Here is a 14,997-nt window from a genome sequence, read left to right as displayed (position 1 = left end):
ACTTTTCGACATTAAATTTCCATTGAATCAGTCAAAGAATTTGTTTTATTATCTTGTGTTAAAATGAACGTTGTCCCCCCTCCTCCATCACTATACTTGAACCATTTTTAAAGAGGATTTTTTTTCTCTTTCTACAAAAAAGTGCATGATTGTTATAAATCGATCAAAAAAAAAAAAAGAAAGAGAGGGAGAGAGAGATTTGCAAGTATTCAGCCTTCTCTTCACCTCAAAAAAAATAATTCATAAATGAACGTCACCCCTAGATGCCTGCTGCGAAAATAACTGCATTTAAATGAAAGTCCAGAAAGCACGCTTATGGGGAGAAAATCTATTCCTTTGAATTTCAGTTGCACTTGTTTGACCTTCCATAAGCCAAATAATCGCCTATTCAAGTCAAAGCAATATTTTTAAGACCAGATTATCAAAAATATGTGTTATATACCTCTTCTAAGTAGAATTTCTCTGAACTCTCGAAAAAGTAAAATATTTTTGTGGTCAAAGAATTTGAATTAAGCAGAGTTACCTGTGTAGAGTATTGATACAACAGGTCCCTAGACACGTGGGCCGGTATTCAATTTTAAGTATTGATTTTCTAAGTATTTAACTTACAATTTCATTTGGCTACACAGCAAAATGCTTAATCTCGTATTCAGATCACATCCAAGAATTTTACTTTATCAAGCCAAATTTAAGCAAAATACTTACTAATAACCATTGTGACGTCATAAAATTTGAGCCAAATAACGCAAAATGTATGAATCTATCTGTGCGCAAAATGTATGACTGCGCGTATAATGTTTGTGAACTGCATGAAAGCCATACTTACGTCTGGTATTACTATTGACTTAGATTTAAGCAAAATACTTAGCCAAAAAATGCAATTGGATATCAATGATGGACGAGTATTTTACTTTAGCAAAATACTGAGTAAAATACTTAAATTCTGGCTTAAGTATCAAATTGAATACCCGCCCTGATGCATGTGGATCATACAATCATACACTAAATACAAACAAACGTCACAAAATTTCTTTGCATATTATGTACAAATTTATTTATTCACAAACAATCAAATTGTATGCAATCATACCACATACATTCACATAATAATTTATAAAAAAAAAGGTTTCCCTATGTGACTTCAGATTCCAGTACATTTTATAGAGGATAAGAGGATTAAACATTTCTGTCCATTTCATCCTGATTTCCTTCAAAGACTTGGCACGATATAAGTCCAATTATTATCATTATATTCTGTAGTTCTTATGCTCCCCCCCCCGCCTTCTTTCCTGAGATGGTCTCAATTCCTTACAGTGCTGATGCTTGTGTAGGTGGTAAATGCAGAGAAGGGATTGATTTTTAACTTAAATAAAAGTTAAGAGTGCCTGCTTATTAGGAATATGCAGGGGACTAATAATGTATTGATAAAAAGCAATCTATCGAATACACATATCCACAATTCAGAGTGCTAAATGCGTGTATTCTTATTATTCCCTTGGTTTGATACTAGCAGTTTATCTGGACCATAAAGCCTGTTGGGGACTAAACATTCAGGTACCAGTTTACTGGGTTGATCGATCAATGGATGGAGATTGAGGTCGCTGGGAAGGGTCTTGTTTCTTTGGGAATGTACACTGAGTAACATTAGTACCATACCCTGTAACAGGTTCATCAATGTGACCCAAAACAACATTCAAGCTTCCCCCCAACTTCCTCTTTTCATGCCATCTTGACAGAAATCATGACAAATCATACAATGGATTCATTGCTATGCTAGAATCCAGTCTCTTCACATTGTACAAAGTGATGAAAGCAGGTCATTGGATAAAGACATGAATCCATATTTGTCGCTCTCCACCCAGGTTTACATGGATACCAGCATGGAAATCAATTCTAGTGAAGCAATAAAACATATAATTTATACACCGCTGTTGATTTAGTTTCCTATATTTAAAGGCACACTATATATTACCCTGGCTTTAGCTCTATCTGTCATTTCCAGCGCTGTGTGCTTTCAAGGAATTACTCCCGCCAGGTACCCATTCACCTCACCTGGGTGGAGTGCAGCAAAATGTGGACAATTCAATACATTGCCCATCTAAGCTGGCATGATACTGTACCACCTACCTGGTGGATACATGCACTATATCAATAGCTAATATTATCATGACTACAAAGGTATTTGAGTGGGCAAAGAATCAAAATTAATTTAATCAAAGTTCACTTGATTTTCCAAGGCCTGTAGGATACTTTGTTTGAAGAACACTGTCTCTATCAGCACATCTTCCAGCATTCAGAATGTTGTTGAATTCGTGCATGACATGTTGGAATCTTTCATGACTAAAAACCTTGTGTGAGCAGCTGAGTATGAATGCATTCCAGATATCCAGGATGAGATGTCAATGTCCTTCTTATCACATTCCTCATCAAACCGTAGCTCGCAAGAGTCATTGGAAGTTTATTTGAAAGAAACAAGCAGCTTTCAATACTTCCCGTTGAATGAGATTGTTTTTAGAATCTATTGATGAGTGTTAGTAGTCTCTGTTTTTCAGCTTCTCCCTTCTCCTCACTATCTGCATCACCAATGTTCCCTGCATACTCTGAAATACAAAACATACAAAATAAATGAGCAATAATCATAAGACACCATAAATTTACAAGGACTATACCAGCATTGGGATAACTTTCATTTTTTCTGCAGCATTCTCACAATGAAAAATATCTAAACAAAGGTTACTATTAAACTGATGATGAAATTAATTTAGATAGATTTTTCCTTTTATCTCAAAAGTTTTTAAAAAATCACCCATTGATTATTACTGCAGTCCTATCTAAGCTCGAAAAACTCTGTAATACATTTCTCTCAAAGCTGGTAAAAATAGTCTCAATAAAAGGGGGGGGGGAATAAATTCCAAAAAACACATTACCTGGGTAGATACATCACCATCCTCAACTAGAGGAACAAAACAGAATATAACATAGTAAAGATGTTCTTAAAAATTTTGTGCTCTAAAGACCATTAACTTAGGATTTCAAAAGATATCCATGACTAAGTCTAGGAATGTTTCAAGAAATTTTTCTTACCTCTTACAACATTCCTGATATCAGTGATAGTACCCCCTCTCATGTTGAGGAGCTGTAGAACCCTGCTCTTAATGGAACTAATCCCCGAGTTACAGCATAATTCAAGGATTATGTAATCGATTAGCTGAAGAGTGAAGAGACCAGCATCAAGTCTCTGGATGTAATACTCGTCCTCCTGGTCATCATCGATGATGTCACCTTCTCGTATTCTCCTCTGAGGAAAGAAATGACACGATCAAGGTCCAATTATTACTTCAGAACATGGATATTAATTCAATGATTGTTTGCTTCTAGTAAAATATTAACTACAGAGAATTAATTTCAAGATGCAATAGTAAAATAGAGTGATAACATATTGAATAGGGTAAATGAAAAGATACATTAAAAATATAAAAATACAAAAAGATATAACTGGAATACAGTGGCCACTGTTACTAAGATGGTTAACTTTGTGTGAGTTACTAATTGAAAAAAACATTTCCTAATATGTGGCTATTTGGTCAATTTTAGTATATTTCCCCCTAATCAAAACTACCTCCTGAACACTTGCCCTCAGCTGATACCCACATATATGCCTTAGTTTGAATATTATGATTATTATTATAAGTGTACCAGAATCATATAATACAAAATGATAATGTAACTCCTACAATCTTATGATGATTATTATAAGTGTACCAGAATCATATAATACAAAATGATAATGTAACTCCTACAATCTATGAATTTCACCACACATGAATTATGAAGGTACAGGAAAATTCTTCACTACATTTTATCAATAACATGACACAGTTTCCAATGAGTGCAAGTTCTTTCATACAAATAATTTTCAAAAGGCTTAATTTTATTTGGCAAGTTGTAGGATGGTACGAGTTCATACCTGTTTCTCTCGTTCAATCTTGTCATCACAAGCCTGTACTCTAGTAAGGTAATTGAAGTGGAGCTCCATCAGACGATCTACTTTAGCATGATCACTCTCTGTAAACTTTCCTACCAATCTCTGGTGGTGGGATCCGGAAACATTCCCAAACAGTGCAGCAATGATGGAACATACATGCTCTGAAAGAATAAAAAAGATTGGTTTATCTTTGGAGGTTGACAGTAAAATGGTATGGGATCCGGAAACATTCCGACACAACGCAGCAATGATAGAACATACACACGCTCTGAAATAATGAAAGAATATGAATGACGTCTTTATAGCTTGAGAGTAAAAGGCAATTTTTCTCATTGAATGGGCATAATGTAACCCATACGGACAGGAGAGTATCCCTTCCATATTGCATGTATTAAGAGTCAAATATTGGTTGGTCATAAGTCGAATCTGTGTACGTTGGAATCTAACATATGACCCCCTTTTGTTTAGGAGTTATATTTGGAATTATTTATTCATGTATTTTGTCAAAACAAACCCATTCCATAGGTCCCAATTTCACAGTTGACTGTGTATAAAAGTTCCTTAAAGTGTATCTGACCATTAAATAGCATGCTAGTATCATCATTTCACTCCTGTATGATTATATGAACATTGATTAAAATGAAATGAAAATGTGTTACAATAATCATGAAAATAATCTGCACAAGAAATAAGGTTCCAACGATAGCACGGATGTACGGTTCATAGAAAAGTGGAAATGGAATTAATCGTCTCTACTACTTGAAAGACAATGTGATTGTTCACATCAATCATTAACAATGTCTAGTTGGCAAAATAATTACTTGAACAATTATGATGTACTGGGTTCGGGGGAAGGTACCTGGACCGTATTCAGTGTGCAGGGGCCTTAGGAGCTTATTATAATCTTGAAAATTTAATTCGACTTACCTTCATGTTCACTGTCTCCAGGTCCTTTCTTTGTGACCTTAGGAGTCTTCATGAAGAGAGGGAACAAACTACGTAGTCCCAAGATATCGATGAATTTAGTACAATTATCCCCAGCTTCCTGACCAGTCATGGCATGGTTTAATACCTTCAAGGCACTGTGTCTCGACTGCTTCTTTTCCCTATCAAAGAAAACAAGAAAAAAATGGAAATGAAAGTCTGAGATTCTATCCCTGGCGATTGCACTCATGCCCATGAGTAAGGCATTTGATCGACATTGCCCTTTTATCTTACATTCAATAACATCGAAATGCTCTATGCATTCTTGATAACTATGTGAGCACTTATTAAAGATGTAAATATGCAATGAAATAAACAAATTTCATCTCATTGTACGGAAAAGTATATAGGCACACAAATTACCAAAATCAAAATTATTACCTACTATGCATATTTAATAATAATTTGTATAAAAAAGGATTACCATCAATACTGTCACTGAAAACATTAATTTACAAACACTTATTCAAGATTAAATTCTACTACTTGAATCATGACCACCACTGCATTGAAATAACTTCTGTTATCAAACATCATAATTATCATAATCACCATCATCATCATCAACATCATCATCACCAACATCATCATCACCATCATCATCATCACCACCAACATCATCACCATCATCATCACCACCACCACCGCCAGTATAATCCAAAATATCTTCACTAACTCATATTCTCAACTGCCTTCATCAAAACATTAAACAATGACAATATCCCTTCTTAAAAAAAAATACAATCAAACTTGACCATTTACCTGAGCATGAGATTCATGAGCTGTAATCCTTCTCCTTTGAGGAATGCTGTCTTGTTGCTGGGCAACATCAGGGACGAACAGAGGCAGTTGAACAGATTTTCCATCATTTCAAGTTCCTCACTATTATTAGGATCATGCTTTTTGAAGTACTACAGAATGGATGAAAAAATTAAGAAAGTGCCTAGATATATCCATACCACTCCCAATGCTATCAGTATTGAAATGACAGTATAAAATGTGTTTACAAATTCAGTGAAAGACATCACTTTCTTGTTTTTCTCATAGAAATTATCTCATGTTTTCATGTAGGAAGAAAATTCTAGCTCTAGCACTGACATGTAAGCAGTGTTATGGTGTACTGTTACATCATTATTACTAAACGGCATACTGCTATGGTACACCTTGATTTACTATTGACAATCTGTAATGAAAATTGCAATGTCTTTAACTTTGATATAATGATGTAATGAAAATTAATAAAAAAATAAAAGAAAAACTTACAGCAAGTTGTTGCAAAAGGGCATCAATACCATCATGCTCTCCAAGCAAAACTCTGTTTTCTGTCAGTATGAAGAAATGACAAGTCAATGCTTATTAAATATCCCTATTGAAATTGAGACTGCATACAGCGATGGATCTCCACAACCGATATTTGTCATTATTAAGCATGCAAATTCTCTTCCTTTTTTATTATTGTTACTAGAAAGCCCTGTTGAAATAGAAACTGTATACAGTTATAAATCTCCATGTCCCACATTTTCATTTCCCCCCTCCCACTTACACTTTATTGACATATCTCCCATTTTCTTCTTTGATCTCTTCTTTCACCCCTTGCCCCATCCCCCCTTTACTCTCCCATGAAATTACAACTATGGTGGGAATGTTGTCTTACTTTCTGTGTCTTGTAATATGATGGCTAAGATCTCACTGCAATACAGCTTGTTGGCATCGAATGTAACCTTAGGTTTGAGTTTCTTCAGAAGCCACTGCATCAAGCCTTGTTGGGCAGCATCAGCACACATCTCAGGTCTAAACTCGGCCATGTTCTCTATGATACCTACAAAGAATTTTGATATACTGACTGATCAAACTATCTTATTCTATCAGTCCCATCATGATTTACAAAACAATGGGTGATTTCAAGTTCAGTGTTGACATTTTGGTGTTGGTGTTAGGTCAATTTTTACTCGATAATAACACCCAACATAAAATGAAGACGGCCCCGAAAAGTCACCCACTAGTTGTTCAGATGTCAATAATGTGATCTGGATCAGTTTTACAAACTCTGAGTAAGTTTTGGAGCAAGGGAAAGCAATAAAAATTTCAACAGCAACACCAACACCACGGCCAACACCGGGCTTGAAATCACCCATTGACATTTATGAAAGCAAAGACACTGGGATCTAAGGAGAAAGAAGACACAAATATGGGTCTATGATTTGGTTAATCCATCTTCCTCTTCCCCTCTATCCTCCCTTCATCTAATACTCCATGATGTGCCATTTTATTTGGATATTTTCCTTTCAAATATATCAGCAGGTTGGTCATGGTGTGAATGATAATTTTATTCTCAATGCATTGTATTTCGTTTAAATGAGATGTCAAATGTTTTTGAAACTTTGAGTAAAAGGGCCCCAGATGAACGATGTATGTATAGTAAGCTGCAGGGTAAGTAGTGAAGGTTGCCCAGTAAAATGACCCGTCTAAAGTTTGAACATACCTAGTGTGTTATGAATCCCTTCAGCCTCCTCCTTGACACTGTCGTCTAATCTATCAAGATTCTGCACCAATGTAGCACATACCTGCTCCTCCAACTATCAATAAAAATAGAAATAAAACAAGTAGTAATCGCTAGAGGGTATTCATTTGTCTCGCAATCTACTATGGTCAACAAGGAAATTCGTGATCACTCTCGCAAAAAGTGTTCACTGGCTTTCTAGGAAATTTGTGATCACTCTCGCAAAAAAGTGTTCACTAGCTTACAAGTTCACGAGCTTTCGAGTGCCGCTGCAACTCTTTATCACGAATTTCCTTGTTGAGCATAGTAGATTGCGAGACAAATGAATACCCTCTAGCGATTATTTCAATCCGCAATAATGAACCTATTTAGTATTATAAAACAAGTAGTGATCATATAATTGCCCATTTTCATCAATTTACATTTAACCATCCATGAGGTTATTTTCCCCCTTACTTTCTGATGAATGAATTGAAAAGCATTTGTGAATCAATTAAATTAACAATTAATAGTCGTCATCTTAAATGATAGTTTAATTAAAAGACAGAATGAAAGAAGATGGTTAAGAATGAAGAAGGAAACGGGACAGAGAAAATCAGTTAAAAATTACAATTACAATACATGGAAGTTCCGGACTTGACAATGAATTAGAAGAAACTAGAGCTTACCAATGCATCAATGAGAACCGTTGCCCCATCCTCACTTTCCGTCAGCGTGTCTACATCCGTCATCTCTTGAAGGAGATTGATGATAGCGATTGAGATATCGGTGTTTTCATGTCCTATCAATTGAAGTACAGACTTAACAGCATTGAGTTCTTTCAAATGATGATACATATCGGGCACTGTAGCAATCACATGGAGCTCCTGGATTGTGTCATTTAATTCAATCTCTGAGTCCATAAACCTGAAACAGGTATCAATTTAAAAGTTTAACAAATCACTCAACAAATTTAACAAATCACTCAACTTTTAGTTGGAAGTTTTAATATAATGGTTGGTGTTTAGAAATATGGGTTCGTTAGAAATCACAGTAACAACCTTTATCAAAATTAATCTGATATCAATATCTGGATTTTTCATATCCTGTTGACTACCGCATCCAAAATACTTTTGTAGCACTATTTGCACGAAACAGTGGCACATTTTTTTATTTTCAGGGGCTTCTTTTGACAAATTACTCCCTAAATCTGCAACATTGGATAAACTTTAACATGGGTATTTCTAGGGCTCTTTTGAGCATTTCTAGGGCTAAATTGCCCCCATCTTATTTAAATTTTATCCCAGTGCACAATTCTACACTTTAGATTTTACATGTGGACTGAGAGTCGAAAAAGGAAGCAGCCAGAGGAAACTGTGTACAGTAGAATAAGGACTTACTACATTTTCTCCTGATGACAACAAGAACACTATTGTCGAAACGTCAAGTTTGGGTAGTCCTTTTGATTGCCAAATAAAGATACATGGTGTACAGTGAAACCTACTACACTAGATTAAAGACTAATGGTAAAGAGAGACTCACTTTTCAGGCACATCAGGGAACTTTATACGAAGTTCTTGGTTTCTGTACACCTTCTTCTCGAACCCCAAAATGAGTTTCCTCAAACTTGTGTCATCAAGAGATGGACCCTGAATGAAAGAATGAAACAGAGTAAAAATATGACCAGCAAAGACTAATCCAAGTAAGATAGTCAACACACACTCATTAATGTTTCAACAACCAATGAAAAGTGTATTAACAGATGAAGAATTGATTCAAATGTACAAGCAATGATCAATGACATATACATGATATATCAAGGGGAAACACAAACTCACAAAGGTCACTTCATATAGGAGCTCAAGAACTGAGGAAACATATTCAAGGCCTGTCCTTTAAAAATTTTTTAATAAAGCTATCTTTAAAGTCGAAACATTGAAATCGTATGAATATATTGAAAATAAACAACTTTTTAAACATGGTTAAAATGATATGCCTTTCGTCATTTCTCTTTAGACCACAGAAATCTAACTGGATGGTACAAATCACACATTTTATATGATCTATACTCTGTAACATAAAAGATACAATTAAGTGTACAATTAAACATAAGTTACTCTAACTGTAAGACTATGTACAAAAGCTTACAGTCATTTGTCAATCACATCTATCTCTATCATTAAAAATTGTTTTTACTGATCATTTGCACCATGATACTTTAGCTTTGTCAGAGTTTTCTGTTGTATGATTTAAGAGATACATGAGTGATAGTAGATAAGAGGGAATCAGTTACCTCTGGTTCCTCATCAACCATCTTTAGAATACGCTCCCTCTCCTCTTCACTCAGAGAGCTAGACATCCCAACTATTCCTTCTAACATATCATCTCCTCCTCCTCCTCTTCCTCTTCTTCCAATCTTGGCTGGATCCACTCCTTCATCCTGTGTTCTACCGTCTCTAGAACGCTTTAAATTGGGTTTCTCTGGCTACAAGGGAATTCGAAAGAGCATTAATTCATCATCAACTCAATTAAAAGCATAATGACTGCAATGAAACTTTTTTTTATACTGAAGTAACGACAGGAAATCAAAATGCAGAGTCAACAAAGAAGTGCTGGTATGCAATCGCATCCAGATCCCATTATTGAAGGCCAGCTGTTTAGTCAGTCTTATCATGCCTCTTAGATCATAATAATTGGCATTTATATAGCGCTTTATCAATCTACGACTGTTCAAAGCGCTTTACAATTATTATTACCCAGTCACTGGATTATTTAAAGAATCAAATTCACTTAAGAGCCAAGTTATATGATGAACAGCTGTAATGGAATCTGACAGTGTAAAAAAATCAAGCATTTGTCCCAAAGAAAAAGAGAAAATAAGCCAAACACTGCCAACCTTATTTCACCACAAAGGGAGAAGTAAAAGAGAACAAGGTTATATCATAACCTTGTTCATAGAATGAGTGGCTCAAAGCCTCTCAAGTCACGTCAAATGTCGAATGTGAAAAGATCTGCATGCTAAAATTAGTAAAACATTGAGTGCTAGACTAATGCTCGACAGCTGGCAGCCGTCTGTTTCGAGGAGTTTTTTAACATTTTTTTTTTATTTTCCTCGTACACAGACGGCTCGCTATCGTGCAGCCACCATTAGGGGACTTGCAATGCAAAGCCTTGCAGCTTTCATAATAAAGGAATATATGCATGGGACTGAGATGAATTTGGATTTTGAGCAACATGCAGCATGCAGCATTAGCCACTAGAATTTCTACTTAAAACTGTAAAAAGAACCAGTAAAATAAATGTAATCCCAGGTGAATAAATGGAATATGAGCACATTGTATAAAGCTTTTACAAATGTTTCCCTCCTGCAATAACTTATTTTAAGTCGCACAAAAATGAAATGAATTCAGCAGACATGCATTCTCTCTGTCTATGGCCCACCGTACCCACAAATCAATGTGTGGGACCAAAGTGAAAATAACGCGTCTTTTCAGTCTTCGAAATGAAAGTATTACAAGCCATTGTATCACATCGAATGAATTCAAAGGAATACCTGAAATGAGAGGATATCACCGATGTCCATTATTTACTATAAAACGTCTCACAAAGTCCAAACACGATGAAGTTTGTAACTTCAGTTCAAGTTCTAGTGTCTCAGGTCTTGAGATAGTCTATGACTACAGACTACGTCTACAACGTTAAGCGCAGCGCTAGCGCGCATACGAACTCTTACCAGGCCTGGGGCCCGTTGCAGAAAGAGTTGCAATTAAACGCAACTCTAAAAATCATGCGCAACTTGATTTTCAACAAATCAACAGCGCGCATTTGGGACTTGCGATTGATTTTTTGACTTGCGTTTAAACGCAACTCTTTCTGCAACGGACCCCAGGTGGGTGTTTCATAAAGCTGTTCGTAAGTTAAGAGCGACTTTAAGAACGACTGGTGATCCTTTCTCGTGGCAAATGGTATATTCATTGGTGATGGTTTAGCATGTAAGAAAGGTTCACCAGTCGTTCTTAAAGTCGCTCTTATCTTACGAACAGCTTTATGAAACACCCACCAGGGTTGGACCCCCCCCCCTCCTCCTGATAAATGTGCCAAACAAATTTCCATTGACTTGTACCTTTATATAATACAAGTTAAAATGAAATAAACACCCGGATGAAATCAATTACACCCGGCCCCCCCCCAAAAAAAGATATACATGTGCATGCTCAAGTCGACCTTCAATCCCGAAATCCCCAAACTCAAAGTTGTTTAAGACCAAAATATGCAAATCATGGGTGGTATTCTGAGGTCATTTTATCTTTAAAATATTTTATTTTATCTCTTAAAATGAAATTGGTATTCTGAGATGAGATTTTATCTCTCAGATAAAATTTTAGATTTTATCTTGCGTATAAATTTTATCTTGCGTATCTACAGATGATACGCAACAGAACAATGCCTGCGTTCACCTACCCATCGCGTATCTGGCCGTTGCAACGCAGATGATGTGCTTGCGCCCATGTTACTTTGAAGAAAAAATAAAATAAACTTAAAAGAGGGTAGAGGCTATTTTATCTCTGCGACGTTTATTTCACCAATATTTCTAGGTGAATTAACACCAAATGGTGACATAAAAATGAAGAAAAATTATATTTTTATTGAGAATAACATCTTAACGTTGCTCCTGTACAATCAGAGAGTATTTCATAAAACTTTTCTTGACTAATATTGTCTTTGAAATGATGCTTGAAAAGATGCGATAAAGACTTCGAAAAAAGATGAGATTATTGTCCTTTTTGTTAAAATGAAATCTCGGTAAAGACGCGTAAGCGTATAGTGCAAGCGTATTTGAAGTCAATAAATTGACGTAATCTCACCCCTTTGCCACACCTCCTGGCGGAATGGATTTTAATTGGTTGAGTGATATGAGAGAGCTATAAAAGCGTGTTTCTAATTGGATATTGATTAAAAAATAGGTGTGTCTTACAGAGATAAAATGAAGATAAAATGGTTCTCAGAATACCAATTCGGAGAGATTTTAAGGGTATTTTATCTTACTGATTTTAACAGAGATAAAATATTTTATTTTATCTGAGATAAAATGGATCTCAGAATACCACCCCATGTCTTTTTTACATCTTTGATTCATGTGGTTCAAAGTATGAGACTGGACTTACAGGCAAAGTCATCTGTATGGATATTAATTCTTTGTTTTAATTTAGATTTTAAGTTTTTAACATTAACAATTGCTGCCCCCCCCTTCTACCTCACTCTTCGTCTACTACCTTCTCTCTCTTTTTACCTCTCTAGACTTTCTATTTTTCCATTACTTATAATATCCACCATACTCTCACCTTCCCTTCTATATACCTCTTTTCTTTCTATCTCCTCGATCCTCCGGCCTCTCTCCCTTCTCTTTAGCACCTTTTTTTTCTCAATCACTTTCTTTGCTTCTTTTATTTTGAGTACACACACAAAAAGAAGTCAATAGATATTTGTAATATACTGACAATTTAATAAAAAAATTGTTAATTCATAAATATATATGGACATCTGTGCAAATCATAATAAATGCACTGTTACACATTATTGTTGGTAGCACAAATCAAGAAGCATACGAGAGATAAGAGAAGGGGGCTGGGGTGGTCTACTTGAAACAGGTAGAACCGAATTAATGCTGATTAATTCTCAGAAGAATATACATACATAACGTCACAAAGATATATTTAATCATGGAACATTAGGGCACTTTATTCTATGGATATACAGATAAAGAGAATGAATATCATTGTTGACTCAGTATACTAGTATATAGAATAAAAAGCTTGAAAATTTCAGTCAGTAAGGATTACATTAACCATATAGATGTAACTTGAATACATTATTTATCAATTAAGATACAAAGAACATTAATAATTGTTTACTCAATTAAGAAGCATTCATATATATATATTCAGAATTTAACATGCGTAAATTTAGAAGGATTTATAAACTTGAGGCATTAATCTCATATTCAGCTTCTTAAACAACATGAGAAGTATTTACTATTATCAAACATTTCCCAATTCCTTTTTGGACAAAATATTGCATGGCCAGGTAAAAATTAATAATATTAATGTCAGGATATATTTCAAAGCAGCAAAAGGAGTACGGCAAAGAATACACTGATAATTCAAGAAAATTCACTCAAAATTTCCAAAAGGACTTTTTTATGTGAGGGGAAAAATACAAGCATGAACTTGTCAAGGTAATACATTCCTTACAACTCTTACTTAAATACAGCCCTTACTACAATACAGTTTGAATGATGCCATTCAGGTTAAGCCACAATCATCTTTAACATTTCTGATATGTAATATACATACTATCAATAAAACTATAACAATTTAAATTTTACAACAATGTAAATAATATGAACAAAATATACATTAAATTGCACAGATGGAAAAAAAGGGTATTCAAAAATCAAAACCAACATTTTATACAAATACAAGCCCATGCTAAGTTGAGACAACAATCAAATACTGTAGCCTTTGGAATTCACAATACATCAAAGCAATTATGCATATGCTATTTTTTTAAAACCACAAACATGAAGTATATTGCAGGAAATGCATTTTAAATTTAAATGCATCTGATATACAATTCTCAAGGTTATGTTATCAAGGTTTCAGATGAATACTTTCATTTACAGAACTCTGTTCACTGACATATGAATTCAAAGATAATCAAAACGACTTCAGTGTGGTCAAAGACACAGCCATTAAAAATGAAGGCCACCAACAGGACATTCAATATCTGGCCCCATTTCATAAAACATTTTGTCAATTACAAGTGTTAGAAATCATGATAATGACCAATCAAATGACAGGATTTCAAAATCTCACACTGGTTGCATTTGTTTCTTTGATAGCAAGCTTTAATGAAATAGAGCCCAGGAAGAAATGATGGAGCTCAATACAGAAACCTGTTGCATTAAAAGGACAATTATTACAACTTTGCCATCCAATGACTATCACAGTCACTGTAAGTGTAAATGGACTATTAGGAGTCCCTGTAACAAGCATCAATACTGGAACAACAAGAAAACGTTTTCACATGATTCATAACATGATATTATCAATGTACACACATATCTTTCTTAAAGGACAAGTCCACTCCAACAAAAAGTTTATTTGAATACACAGAGAAAAACCTAACAAGCACGACACTCAAAATTTCATCCAAATGGGTATAAAATGAGAAAATCATGATATTTTTCTAATTTCGCTTCATTTCACAAAACAATTATATGCATATCCTGGTCAGTATGCAAATGAGGAGACTGATGACGCCATCCACTCACTATTTCTTTTGTATTTTATTATATGAAATGTGAAATACTCTAATATTCTCCTCATTGTCAAGTGAAACGATGATTAATTCCATCTTGAACATGTAGAATTAGCTTTGTTTGATACTATATGGTTCAGTCAAGATGGTCCTCATTGTCAAATTTGTAAAAAATTAAATATTGTATAATTCAAACAATAAAAAAACAAAAGAAATACCGGTAGTGAGT

General features: G+C 34.8%; 1 protein-coding gene and 1 long non-coding RNA gene across 2 annotated transcripts; one reads left to right on the top strand and one right to left on the bottom strand.

Moving 5' to 3' along the window:
• Positions 1–1,170: 1,170 nt before the first annotated feature.
• On the bottom strand, positions 1,171–11,127 carry LOC121408038 (beta-catenin-like protein 1). Its single transcript, XM_041599347.1, has 12 exons — positions 11,002–11,127; positions 9,742–9,933; positions 8,991–9,097; positions 8,138–8,375; positions 7,452–7,545; positions 6,624–6,788; positions 6,233–6,291; positions 5,732–5,880; positions 4,913–5,091; positions 3,968–4,146; positions 3,085–3,298; positions 1,171–2,600 (listed from the first exon to the last, which is right to left on the bottom strand). Exons 1-12 carry the CDS (start codon positions 11,029–11,031, stop codon positions 2,512–2,514), a joined length of 1,695 nt encoding a protein of 564 aa, XP_041455281.1. The 5' UTR covers positions 11,032–11,127; the 3' UTR covers positions 1,171–2,511.
• Positions 2,815–14,723, top strand: LOC121408039. The gene is made up of 3 exons (XR_005968980.1): positions 2,815–2,824; positions 7,268–7,270; positions 13,942–14,723. It is a non-coding gene; the product is annotated as an uncharacterized LOC121408039 (long non-coding RNA).
• Positions 14,724–14,997: the final 274 nt, after the last annotated feature.

The sequence above is a fragment of the Lytechinus variegatus genome, chromosome 2, assembly GCF_018143015.1.
Source record: "Lytechinus variegatus isolate NC3 chromosome 2, Lvar_3.0, whole genome shotgun sequence".
Classification (NCBI taxonomy): Eukaryota; Metazoa; Echinodermata; class Echinoidea; order Temnopleuroida; family Toxopneustidae; genus Lytechinus; species Lytechinus variegatus.
This window is presented reverse-complemented; position numbering and strand designations above follow the sequence as displayed.